The 18467-nt window shown below is 32.3% G+C and overlaps 1 protein-coding gene across 1 annotated transcript in view; it reads right to left on the reverse strand.

Moving 5' to 3' along the window:
• LOC143255256 (cathepsin L-like) overlaps positions 1-8492 on the reverse strand; it is a 28611-nt gene extending 20119 nt beyond the window's left edge. Inside the window, exons 1-3 of the mRNA XM_076510650.1 lie at positions 8130-8492; positions 4093-4203; positions 820-927 (exon numbers count right to left, since the gene is read on the reverse strand). Of these exons, the coding sequence (XP_076366765.1) occupies positions 820-927; positions 4093-4203; positions 8130-8345 (435 nt within the window). The 5' untranslated portion in view covers positions 8346-8492. The remainder of the gene's footprint in view (positions 1-819; positions 928-4092; positions 4204-8129) is intronic.
• Between the last annotated feature and the right edge of the window lie 9975 nt (positions 8493-18467).

The following is an 18467-nucleotide window of genomic DNA, read 5'->3' on the forward strand; positions in this document are numbered from 1 at the left end:
AAAAACTATCTATTTATTTATTTGTTAATAGCTTAGATTTTAACAATAAAACAAGACAATTAAACAAATTATCTTACTTTTCTATAGTTATTGTGCTTATTTTCTATATAACTCAGTAAAATCCAATTACTACAATTCATAGGATCTAGTGCGACTAAACTAAATACATAATTCATAGGAAATGAAAATAACAACTCTATTCAGTTCTACATGTTGATAAAAACACAATTCAAAGACATTTAATTCATATGCAAAGATACATGCACAAATTAATAAAAATTTCAAGTGATGATTTTTCATTTCTGCTAATTTTAAAATATTTAGTTGCAAAGTTTAAAAAAAAAATAAAGACTTTACTATGGCACTCATCAAATTCTTGCATATCTTTCCTGTATAGATTTGTATTCTGATTGATGCCCAAATATATAAGGTGTATGAAATGTATCTGATGTTTAAGTTCAAGTTTGCATCACACCATAAAGACTAACAGCCAATACAAAATTAGGCAAGAAATTCTATGTCATGGATAAACTGCTTTTTCTTGATATATATTCTTTATTATTTCAAGAACAATCTAAAGGTACATAATTAGCACACAAAACTTTTCCAAATACATTGTAGTGTATATAAACATCAATACATGAAATTTAAGTTGTTTATTAAGCATTTGCTCTTAAAAAGAAAAAAAACCAAAAAAACACTGTATGAAGTAAAATATTACGATATTCACAAAATTTTGCCATAATTAAGAAGTGACCATGTGCCAATTCTATAATTATACATGTGTTTTTGTGATAAGCACAATTACTGGTTGACTACCTTTTGCTTAGATGGTTTAGGCAGCTTCTCATTGCATTCAAAGTCCTTAAGTTCAAAATATGACATCCATGACTTAACCCACACAGTGACTGTACAAATCTGTGACAGCTGTAAAACAAAAAAATGTTTTTTAAACTTGAAAAAAATCAATTTTTAACACATTTATATTTAACATTTTAAAACACTTCCTACACTGTTTTAATTCTTACCTGTACTGCCCAAATTACATATGTAACAGAGAGAAAACAAGGAAACTTTATGTAGAAATATCCCTATTCAGTCTCTTTTAATAAATATATCCAACTCACATACATACTATCTGAGTTGGACTTTGCCAAAAAGAGCCATTATGTAAACTAGCAGAAATGTCATCCTACAGACAGCTGTTTGTTCTAGTAAATAGTAATAGTAGCATCCATTTTCTAGAATTTCCATGGGAAAAGTGTTTGAATCATGTCCTTTAGACAAATGCAACTCATTGCATCAAAACAATTCAATGTACAGAGTTCAAAATGTTCATAAATTTTACTGTAATAATGTCCCTTTTCTATATAATAAACATGCTACCCTTTACTGAAAAAGGAATTTTTTTTAACAACTCTGGTGTTTTGTAATACATTTAATACTTACATTAATAAAGATAAAACCAAACCCTCATATACAGTCCTAGTAAAAGATGTTATTGTTATGAGGAGATTACTCTCATATTAAACTGTGTTCTGTTATAAAGTTTACAATGTTTTTCACACAAACCAGTCATTTTTCCATCTGTCTTAATCTTGATTAGAAAACTGTGAATTTTATTTGTGGCATCATTCAATACATGATGCCATATTTAATAAGCCTCAATCACCACTTTCAGAATTGAGATTTTACTGTACTTCATAACACTAGATGAAACATCCATATTTATTATTTTGGTCACATACACACATATAGACAGCCACATTATTCCTCCATTACAGTAAGATACAGGGTTCTCAATAGGATTTCAGAACTACAGATGAAATACCCTTTGGTATAAAATTGTGAGGGTGAAGAAATGAACTCTTTCAAATAAATGTGTATTTGTTTTGTAATAATTATAATTACAAGTAGGCATCCTTCAGTCCAAGACAACTGTTATATACACTTCACATTCAAAGGTGTAAAAAGTAACAATTCATGATCACTTATATATAGCTAAATCAACCACTTTACACATAAGCTATTTCATTATATGATTAATGTTATATTTCTTTTGACTGCAAACTGTACAAGTATAAAGGCCAGATTAATTAGACATTAATTACATCACCTACTTGGAAGATAACACATGAATATATAAGTCAATCTGATATGTAACAATTGATGAAAAAGTGCTGAATGAAATCTTTGTACAGGCAAGAAGCCACATATCTAACTGGCCTCAGCTACTGTTTATGTGGGTTAAGCAAAGTTTAAAATGTATACTGTGTATATGCACCTAACATCTTCAAAAATTAATGTGATGGGTATTGGTTGTTACTCTGAAGCTGATAACAGTATTAGCACATTAAAATGAATGTTGTTGTTGTTGTTATTATGTATATAAACCAGAATTTTAGTGTGTGAGTGCCCATATGAGGCACATTAGGTGTACAAACTTGTAAGTCTACATGTAAAATACTATGAGCTCCTGGTTATTGAAAAACCTGCTACACAATATTCATACCTTAATTTTTCATTCTTTCCTCAAGAAATCTACAGGTACATAACATCAATTTCACACAGTAAAATTTGAATATGCATTAAATATCATTAGCTACAAAAACAAAACATCTTCAAATTTTTTTAATCAAATTTCTGACACTTTATACATGTTATAAATATCTGTAGGAAAATAATACACACCTTAGAGAACATTCAATTTTATACTAATATTATAAGCTAGATTAGATCCTACAACAAAAAAATTATTCCAAATAACATATTTTTAGCAGTATGAAAACCAACAAGTAACATCCTTATTGATTTAAAACTACAAAAATCCCTGATGTTTTAGGCATGAAGAGAGTGTAACTGAGAATAAGAAGTGGATAATAAAATTAAACAGCACATGGATAATACAAAAGCTAATTTTATTTATTAAAAAAAACATTGAAATGTACCTTACCATCCTTAATTTTGTTATACAAAAATATATAACTCACCAAGGTATTATTATTTCTATTAAGTCATGTTTATAACTATAGGACTCATGATGAATTATCTAAACTAGTATAAAAGTTATTTCAATAGTTATTTACTAGGGAAGTGGGTTAATTAAAGAGCAAAGCATTAGTTAGAATAAAAAAATGCACAGTACCTACTTTCACTAATGAGAAATTTAATTATTTAAATTGTTTTCTTTTAGGGGATTACTTTCAAATTCTTGACTTAAAACTTGTAATTCTTCTATTAAATCAAATTCTAAATGCATCTTATTAATATTAAAATTAAAGCAAAAACTTGAGTGATATATATTTAGATTTAATAATGTCAATGGTACTGAAATGCTGAAAGTACACAATAAAACAGAGTTAGAGGAATTTATAAGTGAAAGTAAATAAGAATGGAAGAGTACATCAAACACACTATAATTGCTATAATTAGTGCTGCTGAGTTATTTTGTGAAATGCTATGGCTCATCAGGCAGCTGGGATACAACTACAGCCATGGTTGAGATACTACTTGCATCACCAGATGCTTAAATAACAACTGTTTTAGTATGGATTAGATTAAGCTAGTTAACTGTAATGACACTAATTTTGGTAGAAAGGTCGCTGAAAAATACTTTAATCTTAACAAAGATAATCTAATTCAGTAAGTGGTCATCTTTTCCTACAAATATACATTCTTTTTTTGTGTGATAATTACATAAAATTCCTAACTCTAAAAGATCTACTCATATGTGTACATCTTAGCAACTGTTACATAGATTAGCTTCATTTGTATGACCTCAGGGCCGACATCCATTTTTTGATGTTCTGTTAATTCTATATGAAACAGCTTATTGAACTGCTTAGGACTAAAGATTATTTGCTTTAAAACTTATAATATATGGGATAAGTACATTTCTGATAGATGAATCCCAAAGGATAATGTATTTATTATACGTAGCTCATAAATGATATACAGCATAATCAAAATAATACTGAAACAATTACATGTGTGTTCTGAGAACATAGCGTAACACTTAACTATTTTCACAAAACAATGTTTGCTCATTTAAATTTGTTAATTACATTGTAGCAGTACACTATCCAAACTCACCCCTTTTTCATCAATTTCACACTGTTCCAAATCATTAGAAGTCACCTCATTTTTGTTGCAAGTTGTAGTCCCAACTTCTACCATCAGTTTGAACAACAAGCCTGCAACTACCTGACAACAACATTAATAAAGAAATATTAAAAACATTTTCAGTTTGAAAAAACAAACAAGCTTGTGTCTTTTAAACAGGATTTAGAGAACAAATTGATAAAACTGCTTATAGAGACAAATTTCATGAAATAAACTTACAAACCTCAGACTGAGGGAGAAAAGTTGAAACCTATAAAAAAAAATGAAAATGATGTATAATGTGGAATTCTCTGGGAGCAGAGACCATAAGAATGTAAACATTGGCTACACAACACAAAGAAGAGCAAATTTTCCTATAACAATGACCTATAATACTGAATAGGAACCATAATTTGTATAGCTTTCAGCTTTGTTTGATTACAGAGATCAAATAGAAGATCCAACCCCTCCTGCCACACTCACCCGTCATCTCTTTCAGGATTTAATAGTTCTCTCTGTCATACAATATATTGTATAAGATTGTTTCTGAATAGATAAGGGTTAATTTCACTTATAATACACAGTCCATTCCTGTGAATAAGTTAATGATTGGCTTGGATGAATTTGTACTGGCTCTTGTTGCACAGCTAGAAAGCCAGAAAATGTTGAGAGTTAGGAGAAATTCTATACTTTTCACATTTCATTAGCCTATGTTCTTTGGCAGATTACTCAAGTAGAAATTTAGTGCATTATTACCACTAGGATAATAAAAAGTAGGGTTATGTGTTACTGACAATAAAAAAAATATATTTTTATTTGTTAAATACTTACAGTGTTAACTAAAAGACTTCCAAATTTTATTAAAATATATACCCTATATTGAAAGTTTGAAGTATTAAATCTATAAAGTCTTTAAATGAGTTTAAATAACTGACTAAGCCAGTGTTGAGAACATTAAGCTGAACAGACTCAAAAGCTATGAATGACGTACACGCAGGGAAATTTTATGTTGTGCTTCTATGAAAGTCAGCAATGTAAATGCAAAACAACATATATCAAAATAAAGTGTAATAAGGACTCACTGTACATAATTAGTCATTGAAAGTCAAATTATGTATATTAAAGTTGTTTATTTACACTATAGTTTCAAGAACTATGCCTCAATTGATGAAGATCACTGCCATCTTTTGGTAATGTTTAAAAACTTTCATAGTGAAATTCCTGATATCATGAGGCTGTTCATTTTATTTTACTTTGGGATGCTTCACACCACTTGTTGACAAGGGAGCATAAAATATCAATTTTCCTGTTTCCACATGTTTAAATAAACTTCTAATATCTTTCTTATTTTATTTCTTTAATATTTTAGGTTAAATTTATGTGAGGCTACTATATCCTGTATTGTAAACAATTAGTTTACAATACATAATACATGTTATATAATACATGCATGATTTTATTGTACTATGTTAAATAAATATATTTGAATATTTAGTATTTCTTGCAGAAATGACACTTGTTAAAAAATCTTGCATCTATAACAGTCTTTCCTAGCACTGAGTAAAATGACAAGGAATTATGGCATCCAGCTGGAAAAATCCTAGCAGTTACTTGGTGAAGCTAGATGTTAATGTAACCACAAAACAAATATTAATTTTGCCAACAATGACTGTATTCAGTCTTCTTTGCTTAAAACAAGTGCAATGAAATTTTCATTATTGAAATAACACAGAAAATAAGATAAAACAGTTACAAACAACACATTAGCTAGACAACCATATTGCATATATGCTCTGATCTAAGAAACTGAGTTGATTGGTAATTTTTTGTTTATTTCTCACTTGTGTTGCAATAGGCATCTGCTAGCAATACCATAAAAGAAGGTCCTCATGGATTCACTAAATAGATGTTTTTCTTTCTAATCTCTTACCTTTTTTTAAAGGATGTTGCATGTTATCTGGCTGATGGAAAGGGTGTGAATTTGGTGTATTTAGATTTTTAAAAAGCTTTAGGGATGTTGTCACAAAGAAGACTAGTTAATAAAACCTCATTGGCAGAATTTGAGTAATGATTACTTAATTGGTTTGTAGTATGATTGGATAAGAAAAGGCAAATCAATGGAGTTTTGTCAAACTGCAGCCTTGATAGTGACACTGATGCTAGTGAAATGCTTCAGGGATCACTGCTTAGTACTTTGCTTACTGTTAGCTACATTATTGATGTTGATATGGATACAATTAGTAAGTTAGTAAAGTTTGCTGATGATATTAAACTCTTGGATATTTTAACTGTATTGAAGATGTTAAGGTATTACACAGTACCTACACTTGGCAAGTGTCCTCTAATTAACTGCAAAATAATGCATAGCATATTACTATGATTACAAGTTTAATATACAAAGGAAGCCAAGAGTGTGAATAACAAACAGTATTTTGGCATAATGATGGATAAATCACTCATGCCACTGAGGCAATGTTCTGTTGCTAGTGGTCAAACTAACAGAATTTCAGAGTGTATTTGTAGATGTACTGTTTACAAACTCAAAATGAAATAATTATATCTAAATAAATACTAAAAACAGTTTTGGTTTTATTACCTAAGAAAGAATACCGAGTTATTGGAAAGGGCCCAGAGAGTAGCCACTATGAGGCATAGATGTAGTGGTCAATGAGTGCATTTTAAATTTCTTTCAGAATAGCTTACAGTATGCACAATAAAAAATTTGATGATCCAACTTAGTTGTAAAGAAACAAAACTTCATTCACTTCAAAGATGGATATTCTCAAACTTTTAATAAAAATCCTAAAGGTAGTGGTAATTAAATACACATTTCTTCTTACTTTATCATTACAAAACAATTAATTAAATTATTTAAATCTGTGAATTTTGAAGGTAAAAGTAAAATTAAGGAAAGACTAAAAATTTTTTTAGTATATTGTAAATAAACAAACATCTATAAAAATTGTTTTTCTCATTACAAATTAAGCACTGTTAAAAATATATATAAAATATGGTTATGGAGATGCTTTGAATATGAATTTTCAGTAATTTTAATAAAATATCAAACATTATGATCAAACTAAGAAGCTTCTGATTCAACTATTTTACTGTACAAACAATGAAACAACTAAGAACTATATAGATTTTTATGACAACAAATGTCTATAAAATGTGTTAACATATATAAAAGTTACCAGAACAACTTTCAGTAGGAATATCCTAACATGCTGTAATAACTTTATTATAAGCTTATATGTTCACACAAGATACTTCTACAGAAATCTATATAGAAAATGCATTTAATATAAAAAGCAGCAATGTCATCACTCTTTATTATAGTTTAGATAATTAAAATAATCTAGTTTCCATGGCAGCCTAAACAAAGGTGGGTATACTAAAATTTTCCCACACAAAAGTACTGGTAGTGAAAAACTCATTTATATACATGTATAATTGGTTTATTGTCATACAAAGACCTAATACCTATATTCTTGAGACAAAAATTAAGTTAATAAATGCAATTAATACTTGGTCAGTGTAGTTTAGGTTAAGATTCCAGAACGTATAGCAATAAGCACATTACTGACAATTAGATGCTTATGACACATTATCTACATGTCTAAAAATTATACTAAAGACTAGGTTTAAACTGAAAGTAAAATTTACCATTCCGTCCTACAAAAGCTTTTAGTTATACCATTCTGAGTTATAACATGTAATTAACTTTAATTATCATTAGTAAAAAAAATTACAGTTTTCCATTACGTTCGATTTTCATTGAAGCATCTCTTGTGTAGTTAGTTAACCGAATATAATAATTATATTAATAAATGGTTATTTACATATCTATTTGACTTATTTTTTGTTATAATCTAACCCTGTCTTAATAAGTTAAATTTATGAATAACTTCGTTAAACTGAGCTGAGAAGTAAAGGGCGAAACATACATTTTCTAACAAAGTTATGGATAACGTTGAACGAAACTTTCAAAGGTTAACAATTCTCCGATATTGTAATTTATATCTTACTTGTCTTCGAGCCTGGTGAATTTTAACTAGCTTCTGGTGGTAAAGGTTGTTTGAGCGCGAATTAATTTCCTTCACTGCAAATCCTGCTGCTTCCTTAACACCTTTATCATCAATACTAGCATCTTCCCACCCTCCGACCATCTTCTCACAATGAACTCCGATTAAAACACATAAGCTTACACAAACAAATATTAGACAATGATTACGGGTATCCATTTTTAATATTAGTAGTACAAACGTTCAATTATTATATTTATATACACTTTACTTTCAGTTGAACATCTGATGTTCGACTGTTGCGTCTTTAACTCTCACCTACGTACGATATGATGTAGCCTAATGGTCACATGATAATTACGTCACAGAACCATTATTAGCCGTATGAGAAATACAATTTCTTATCTTTACTGATATCGCTAAACCTATTCATTCACATTATATCGTTGTTTCTCGTCGGTTGGCTTAGTTTAGTTAAATTTGTGTTACCGCTCTTTAAAAATTAAAGATAATATGTTTTAATGACAGCCTAGTATATTTTAAAAACAAATGGAGATCCAACTTGCATACAGCAAAATCGATTCGCAATCCGAGGGTCACGGGGTCGAATCCCCGTCATACCAAATATGCTCGCCCTTTCAGCCGTAGGGGGGTTACAATGTTATAATCAATCTTACTATTCGCTTTTAAAAGAGTAGCCCAAGAGCTAGCGGTGGATGGTGATGAAATTGTTGAAGTTTCGTTTTTGTTAAACTCGAAATTTTAACAGGAACCATGAAGATGCCGGCAGCGAAATACATATTTCTAAGTAGTTGGTTATTACATAAAGATTAGTTAAACTATTTAATATAATTAATTCTTAAATAAGAATAGAAAGTAAAATTAACAAAATACTTAAACATAGCATATTATACTCTATGTTAAAGAAGTGCTCAAAACGTTTAAAAACAATATATTAATTAAAATATTGTCATTTGATATATCACTTGTCACTGAATTTTACCGGGTTTGAAAATTTCACTCCACATCACGAATACTGAACAAGTTAGGTAAGTAGTCGGTTCTGCATCAGGATCCTGCCCATGTCTGGACCAAGGAGGGCCAAGTTAAGCATTAACATCCTCTTTTTAACACCATACCAAGTAAGTGAAGTGTCTGGATGGGCATTCTATCATTGTGCGTGACCTGGGAGGGTCAGGTACTTCGAATACCTCTTCTTTCCTTTCAACACGTGCAAAATACATAACTCTGTTTGCTAAATTGTATATGAATTATTTGTTACGCCTTCTGTTCAGTGATAAGATATGGCTATAAAATAGGAAAACGTTAATGATTGATGAGTAAGAAACAAATGTGAAAGCAGATGTTAGAATGAAGAGAAAAGGAATAGTTATCCACGGCATTAGACGTGAGCGCTACTATTGTAGAATGTAGTAGAAAATGTGTGGTATATCTATTAATGGATTAGTTTAATTAATTGTATTTTATTTATTTATTATCTTGGCTTGTGACTACGTCCTTATCGTCTGTGCTGCCCACAGGATAAATACAGTCTGGGAGGTCCATCACTGGTAGGTCAACAGGTTCAGGATCATCAGAAGGAAGAAATATAACATACAGATTCAATAAATGTGCCAGAGGAGACAGGAGGTGGAGAAGCTGGTAGACTGGCTTCTCAAGTGCAGCAACAAAGGGAACGTTTTAAGGATGGAACACCGCTGGATATAACGTAACCAAAGATCACGGAGGTGAACCAGAATTTATGAAAAGTTGCTGCGATAATAAGAGTCCTTAATAGGACTAGGCAGTTAAATGTGAAATGCCAAACATAGGATTTAACGTTCTATAACATGTAAATGAAGATAAAAGGAAGATGGTCTAGAAATCCATACTGTATACCTATAAGTGAGACAAGACCTAAAGAAGGCCTTATTCGTGTAAAGAAGCAATGGGTGGTTTACACTCCAGGAGGTACCAGATAGGCATAAAGGAAATGCAGCAGAGACGTGAGTTTACAAGTCCTAGTGAGATACTTGTCAAACGTACCTCCAATGTATTTTACACTGTCAGAAAGTTGGAGTGGAACATTCTAAACAAATGCATTAAGTAAAGGCAGGCCATAATCCGTGATGACGAGAAAACCCACTTGCAGAGAAAATTATATATATATAAAACGGCTGGTATGGATAGAGAAAGCACTATGCAGAGAAGTGAACAACGTTTTGACCTTCTTCGAAAGTCTGTAGTTAAATTGATTGACAAAAGTTCGCTAACTAAACGCGGAACGTGAACTCTTTTGAATTACTCAAAGAATGAGGGAAGTCATTCACTCAGAAATGTCTGTTCGAACCTATTGAAAGCATGCGACGTCGATGTGAAGCAGTACTAAAATTCAAGGAAATGTTGACTAAATATTAAGTTGTGAAACTGGTTTGCATTGTTTTGAGTTTCAATTTTACGTTCGATTATTACAAAGAAACTTGTTTGACACTACAGCAGGAGCATAGCACTTTTTATGAGAAAATGTAACTAAAACCATGAAAAGTTCATGTATTTATAAAAGCCAGTGTTAAAATTAGGATTTAAGATCATATTTAAACAGATCTCGTCCAGTGCGTTCTGAAAACATGTAGGTTTGCATATTTTTCTGTTATTTAATAAAATATACTGTGCGACAGTGAAAATTGCCCATGTCATAGTTTATAAATTAATCTTCAACGCTAAATAGGGCTAAAAGTAATCGCAAAGTAAAAAGAAGATGGCAAGAAGTCTTAAAAGGGTTTAAATGTGTTGTGGCAATTGCAAATGATCGGAATTACTGATATAAAGTTAAAAGGTGAAGATCGAACCCAGCTTGAGTGTATGTGGGATATATAAACATCAAGTCTGTCAACAAAAGCTCTTTCAAGTGTTTTGCTAAAAAAGCCAGAAAGACTTATAGAACGGTAATAATCAATATTCCCTGGAAACTTTGACTTGGATGATTTAAAAAAAAAAGAACATATTATTTCTTTCAGGATTCGGTGTAAAAATCAGTCCAAAGGGGGGGAATGCAGAAAGCGACCAAAAGAAGCAAAGATTGTGTCAGGACGTTTCTAATATGAAAAGTAATTCAAACCATTAGGAACAGCAGTTGTGCTGTGCCATCTATGAAGATATAAATTAATATCTCGAAATGTTTCAAGACCCAAACCCATTGATATACATCCCAGCAATCAATTAGCAACCCTTATAGAATTCACTACCACTAAAACTAACTTTATGCTCAATAACCAAAACTACCTACAAATAAATGGCCTAAGTATGGGAAATCTCGTGTCACCAGTTCTAGCCAACAATTTTATGACACAGATTAGATCTCAAGCGATAAATTCAGCCTTACATCCACCAATATACTGGTACAGGTATGTTGATGATACAATTGTTGGATTCACATCTACAGAACACACACTTAGTTTTTTTTCAATCACATTAACTCGATACGCGCCCCGGCATGGCCAAGCGTGTTAAGGCGTGCGACTCGTAATCTGAGGGTCGCGGGTTCGCATCCCCGTCGCAACAAACATGCTCGCCCTCCCAGCCGTGGGGGCGTTATAATGTGCGGTCAATCCCACTATTCGTTGGTAAAAGAGTAGCCCAAGAGTTGGCGGTGGGAAGTGATGACTAGCTGCCATCCCTCTATTCTTACACTACTAAATTAGGGACGGCTAGCACAGATAGCTCTCGAGTTGCTTTGTGCGAAATTCAAAAAAACAAACAAACTCGATACGCCCTAACATTAAGTTCACCTCTGAACAAGAAAAAAACTAACGAAATAGTATTTATTAACCTCAAGATCACGCGAAATGATAGACAACTGAAAACAGAAATCCACTAAAACATCACCCATATTGGATCATATATACATTCCCTAGGACTCAGTACATGAAACAAAACAAAAACTCAACATATTAAGAAACCAAATAAACACAACCACAAAACTATGTTCACTTGATAAAATTAACGATAAAATCAACAAAATAAAATAACACTTCATCAACTTGAACAACTTTCCTAAAAAAACTGTGGAAAAAATTGTACTCACACATCTAGACCAACAATAAACAAACAACAATAAATCCTAAGATACAACAAACTACAAAACCTTACACTGCTGCATACCATATGTTCCCGACATCAGCGAAAAAATAACCAATATTTGCGACAAACTTATAACAAAACACAACATTTCAGTAAATACCAGGTACAAAACTAAAGTCCATACTATGTGAAAATTACACTGACAAACACAACACCAACATGATTTATAAAATACAATGCAACAACTGCCATGACTTCTAAATTGGAGTAATAAACAAGCAGAAAAATGGAAACCAGATTCAAAGAACACAAAAAACACCTTCACACGTTTTTTAACACTGCAAATCAAATAAACACAGCATAACCATAGAAGACACACAGATACTAAGCAGGGAAACAAATATAAAAAAAAAATAGCAAAATCAAAGAAGCTCTACTTATACTGCAACTAAAACCAAATTAAACCAATATAAAGGAACACATTTATACTGATATAAATTAATAACCTAACGTCCAACTGCAACGCTCCCTACAATCTCGTACCCACTTATACTCTCGTTCTTAAAACATGTATCCGGCAACGGTCACTTGCAAACTCTCTCCTTCTTAACCTGAAGATGAGCTAAGAAGGTCAAAACGTTGATCTCTCATTATCAATAAAAGTGTTAATATCCATACCAGTTGTTCTGAGATACAGAGCTTCTGATTCAACAATTCGTTACTGAACACACAAGAAAACAGCTTCTGAGAATTATGTTATTATATATCCTATGATACAGAATACGTTCACTCAAAGACCTACAGGAAGAGAATTTCACAGAAGATATATTTATTACATGTATCTTAAAATGTAATACAAAAACGTAAAGACGAGACATGTCTTAAACATGTAAAACCCTATATTAGTGTTTTCCAAACTGAATGTCGCTGCAAGTTGCTAAGGATGTCGCGAGAATTTCGCCAAACGAAGAATAATTAACAGCATAAAAAACACTAAAAAGTAGGGTCTGAGCCAAATGAAATATTGTAAAAACTCTGAATGTGTCAAATACTTAGTAAACATCTAAACAAATTTTTTAGCTTCCTGTTGGAATTTTTATTCAAGTTATGTGAAAAAATAAATTTCCCACCCGCTTAGGGACCTTATCAACAAACAATATAAAGACAAAAGTGTAAAAACGTTGTAGCAGTTTTTAAGCACACACTCTTTAAAGTGTCGTTAGAAAATTATCCTTTCTGCTGTTCTGGAGTAGGGCCACCATTTTAAAAGTGGGGAAGCAGTAGCCCATTATCACTACCATGTTGTCTCTGGTACCTAAACATAAAAGCAAATTTTAAGAACTAAAACATGTATAAGTAATATAATTTAGCATTGTGAGCTATTTTTCGCTTATGAAGGTCAAATTGCAAAAAGATAACTATTTTATCATGCTATTTGTGCTGTACCGAGAGAGATTATTCAACATTTATCTAAAACAAACTTGATTCTTCTCCTTACAAACCTATGGTACTTTGATTAGATTCTTTTGTGCTAGTTTATTTTTTAACTCTTAGATTATTGCTCACGTGATTCTAGCTGATATTGCAAATAATTATCAGTTATAAAAAAGAACAATGACTTGGTTCAATTACGCACTTGAAAAATATCGCGAAGAATATGTAGTCCTATCTTTTTCTGAAATGTGATATGTGAGAACGAGCAGATGGTTCAATTCTTTTTTTTTTTTTTTTCCTTTTTAAAAAGTATGCTATATCGTGCAAATAAGTGGCTTTAAAGTGTGTTGACATTACCCTCGTGTTAGTCACATACACCGTCAAAGGTCATACACCCTTTAATATTTCTAGACATTCTGCCACAAAAGGTGGAACTGGTCAGTTTCTTAAAATTATGCTAATGTATTCTTTACCGACATTGGTCATGAAAAGGTTTAGAAATTCTTGGAGATTCTGTATTCTTTATTGTTACTAATAGGTTGATCAAGTGATGCTAGTGACAAATGAGCTTTGGAAGAGTTGCCCTAATTGTATATGTATATAGTGACTAATTTCCTTAGTCTTATTCACATTTTTCACACAATATACATTTAGATTTAGAGGGAAGCGTGAGCCTTTTCTCATTTTGCGAATGCATCCATCGAGCCCGGCATGGCCAAACAATTAAGGCACTCGACTCGTAATCTGAGGGTCGCAGGTTTGAATCTCCGTCATACCGAACATGATCGCCCTTTCAGCCGTGTGGGAGTTATAATGTGACGGTCAATCTCACTATTCGTTGGTAAAAGAGTAGTCCAAGAGTTGGCGGTAGGTGGTGATGACTAGCTGTTTTCTCTCTAGTGTTACTCTGCTAAATTAGGGACAGCTAGCGCAGAAAGCCCTCGTGTAAATTCGCGCGAAATTCCAAACAAACCAAACCAAGCATCCATTGAATGAGAGCTGTATTTTTCTTAATATGTAAACTGTGTTTTTATGCTAGTATAAAATGTATGCCCAGTCTCTTTCTTTAAATCAGTAAAGTCGAAGTTCATATTAGTTCTCCAATATATTTTCTGCCAAATCTTTAATTAGAGTTGGAGCTATAAAGAGATCAATACACCTGAAAATATCATAGGGTAGGGTATTAAGATTGAAATTTTTAGTGCTGCGATCACATGTTTCATCAGATGGATGAATTTTTCTATGGTTGATTTTGAACTCATAAATTACAACTCCAGTAAAAGTTTAAAATCCATTTTCCACGTGAATGGAGAGTTGTATACTGAAGAAACACCTTGTTTTGGAAACTCGATGCAAGGTTCTGGAGGAGAAATGAAGTCTTTGACTTATCAAGCTGCTGACACCTTTCTTCTTTTGAATGTAAACTTCAACTGAAAGAGAGCACAAGCAATTGAGGATTCTCAAGGTTTGGTTTGAATTTTGTGAAAATCTTACACGAGGGTTATCTATGCTAGTCGGCCACAATTTAGCAATGAAACACTAGAGGGAAATCAGCTCGTCATCACAACCAACCACCATTAATTATGCACTTATCAATCATGACAATGACACTTCCTTCTTGCAGTGAACATAATAAATTGTCTTAATTCTGTTTCTTCTGGCAGTAGCACCTATTATGACAATAACTCTTTTATTGTGTCTCACCACCATTGTTTTTGTAACTGGCTTTATCTACTTTATATTGAGATTTCTGCTGTTGCTTACTGGTAATGCACTTACACTCCTTTGCAATGTGTCATCATTAACAGATTCCTGTTACTGGTCAGCCGTAGCTGGTTTCGAATTTAACTAGATATTTTTTATTTGCCAGTTATACTAATTCCATATATTGTTCTACCAACTTAATCATCTCCTCTACGTCTCTTGTTGCTCTTCTCCTTTAGGAATAGTGACATGTCTGTTGCACACATAATCATGAACTATTCTCGTACTAATAGGTCTGCCAGTCCCTCAAAACTATTTTCAGATTTGGTCATTCATATCAGTGCATCTAGTGAAGTATAACTGTAGATGTGCCATAAACTAAAATACAATTTCTCCAGTATCAGGTTTGACTACTCTGAAGTCCTTCACTGGGACAGCGTTAAGTCTTCGGATTTACAACGCTAAAATCAGGGGTTCTGTTCCCCTCTATGGACACAGCAGATAACCTGATGTGGTTTTGTTAAAGAAAAAAACCACACACACACACTCCTCTGAACTTCCGACACAAACCTTCAGTAAATTCATATCGTTTCACCAAAGCTACTTTTAATTTGTTATAACCCATGGTGTCTTCTGACGTCATGCCTGCATGTACTTGTAGGCTTTTTCTTGTGAGAAGTGGGCTGAGACAGGCTGCGTAGTCGTTTTTGTTTAACTTCTGAGTTTGAACAAATCTTTTATATCTCTCTAGGAAATCATCCAGTCATTTTTATGTTTATCAAACTTGGGTAGCTTAGGTCGGCTGGCCCTGACTCCATTGTTATTCTTAAGTCCTCCTTCCTTCAACTGGGCGTGCTTTGTAATCTTCATTTGTGCTCTTATTCTCTCTATTCCTAGTCTTTCTTTCTTCTCTTCTTTCTCAATTTGTGTTCTTATTCTATATTTAGTATCTCGTTTTTCTCTTCTCTTCTTTCTCAATTTGTACATTTATTCTCTTTATATTTCCATTCTTTTCTTTCTTTCCTTTTCTTCGTTTAGTCTTTCTTCCTCTCTTCTCTGTTTGCTCTGTTCTCTCTCTAGTTCTTGTTTAACAGTTTGTTTGTTTGTCTTTGAATTTCGCGCAAAGCTACATGAGGGATAGCTGTCTCTAACTTAGCAGTTTAAGACAAGTTAGTCATCACTACCCACTGTTAACTCTTGGGCTACTCTTTTACCAACGAATAGTGGTATAACGCCCCCTGCTGACTGCATGTTTGTTGTGACGGGGATTCGAACCTGTGACATACACATTGCAAGTCAAGTGCTTTAACCACCTGATCATGCTGAACCTTTGTTTAACAAACTATCGCAGTTCACTGTCTTTTAAGCCAAGACGTTTTTTCCAAGAACTCATTTATCAAAATAACCTAACATAGCTATATAGCATGACTGTAACTTCGACACTATTTTCGCTACTACTACAGTTATGGGTATATAGGCTTACTTATTTCCGTTGTCGTTTACGTTTTCTTCTATCGCCATTTATCACTACATAATTCTGGTTGTGACTGGTAAATTGTCAAAATAATAAGCTTATTATTTTTAATATTATATATAGTAGCAATATTTAATAAATAGGTTGAATAATATGGATGTTTGGCTAAGGATTCTTTTACAGTAGGATTGTGTGACATGTTGGAGATAAATTCAAAAATAAATGAAAAGCACAAACTCCACTTGTTTCAAAATAATATAAATATGCATAAATTCGTACTAATTAAAAGAATGTACAAGAAATTATTTACGCTATAGGGATCGTATGTATATCATAAAAATTATACACAGTTATCTTCTTCTTGTCAAGAGTCTACGTATGCCTATTCAAAGCATTATTACAGTGATTTGTGAAAGTAGGGATAAAAATGTTTAATTTTATGTAATTCAATTTTGACTTTCTTGTTTTAATACTTTTTATTACTGTAGTTACCTAGGCTACTTACTTATGAATCCCTAGTTGTCTTTGTAAAATTTAAATTATTGTATTGTACTCATTTCTTTCTTTACTTTTCATTACTTTCGCCCCAAAAGTTGATGGAGGTTATGTTTTCATACCTATGTGTGTACGTGTTTGTGACCAAGATTTATCAAAACCAGCTGAATGGATTTTGACGAAAGTTGGTATAAATTTGTACTATAGCCCAACTTCAGGCGACTAATTTACAAGGGCTATAGTCGAAGATCAAGGTTACAGCAAGATCACGAACACTCAAAAATTCCTATATGTTAACAGATTTTTCGGAAACTATCGCATTGTTACGAAACTTGGGGGACTTACGTAGGATATAATTGCTCATTTACGAATGAATTTCATTAATTTTGGTATAAAAATGTAGCTTATTTGTTAATTTATTTATTTAAAGGTAAATATTAACAGTTCTTCAACGAGTCAAGCACCCAAGATTTGGGTTATATGACAGATCTTAATGTATAACATCATCCCGGAATGATCTCAAACTCTATATTTATTGTTTACAGATTGAACTAATAATTCCATACAAAGTTTTACGAAATCATTCGTAGCTTTGGTGACACTATCGCAAATTTTTGATTCCCATAGTAGACAGTATCAAAGTTAGGAAGTGTACTTGTGGTGTTGTGGTGTTGACTTACCCACTCGGCCTCTTGGATAAGATCAAGCGTAGTTTGTTGTATTCTTGATAATTTGTTCCCGCTCTTTTTCTTTTTTTTTCAAAGTAGATAGGAAGACCTTGACCGATACGTCATCTTAATCAATGGTACTCTGCCGCTTTTAGTATGTTCGCTTACAGTAATACTGGATAGAGTGTACTGTAGGTTCTAGATCAAACCCAGATACAATCGACGAAAGTGCCATCTAGCTGTTTCAAAAGTTTGTTCTTCAGTCTTCAGTCTCTCTTTCACTTCTTTGAATGTCATCGGCTAACATAGCAGTGATAGTGTAACTATTCTCTGGTAAAGCTTATTGCACATTATTGGCAGATGTTAACAGTTTTGTGTCAGAAGATTTCTTACAAATGTCGTTTTCAGTCACGTTCATCAGACCATATGGGTCTCCTGGAAGTAGCATAGTGCATTAAATTCTTAATACAGTCATACAGAACTCAA

The sequence above is a fragment of the Tachypleus tridentatus genome, chromosome 1 (genome assembly GCF_004210375.1).
Source record: "Tachypleus tridentatus isolate NWPU-2018 chromosome 1, ASM421037v1, whole genome shotgun sequence".
NCBI lineage: Eukaryota > Metazoa > Arthropoda > Merostomata > Xiphosura > Limulidae > Tachypleus > Tachypleus tridentatus.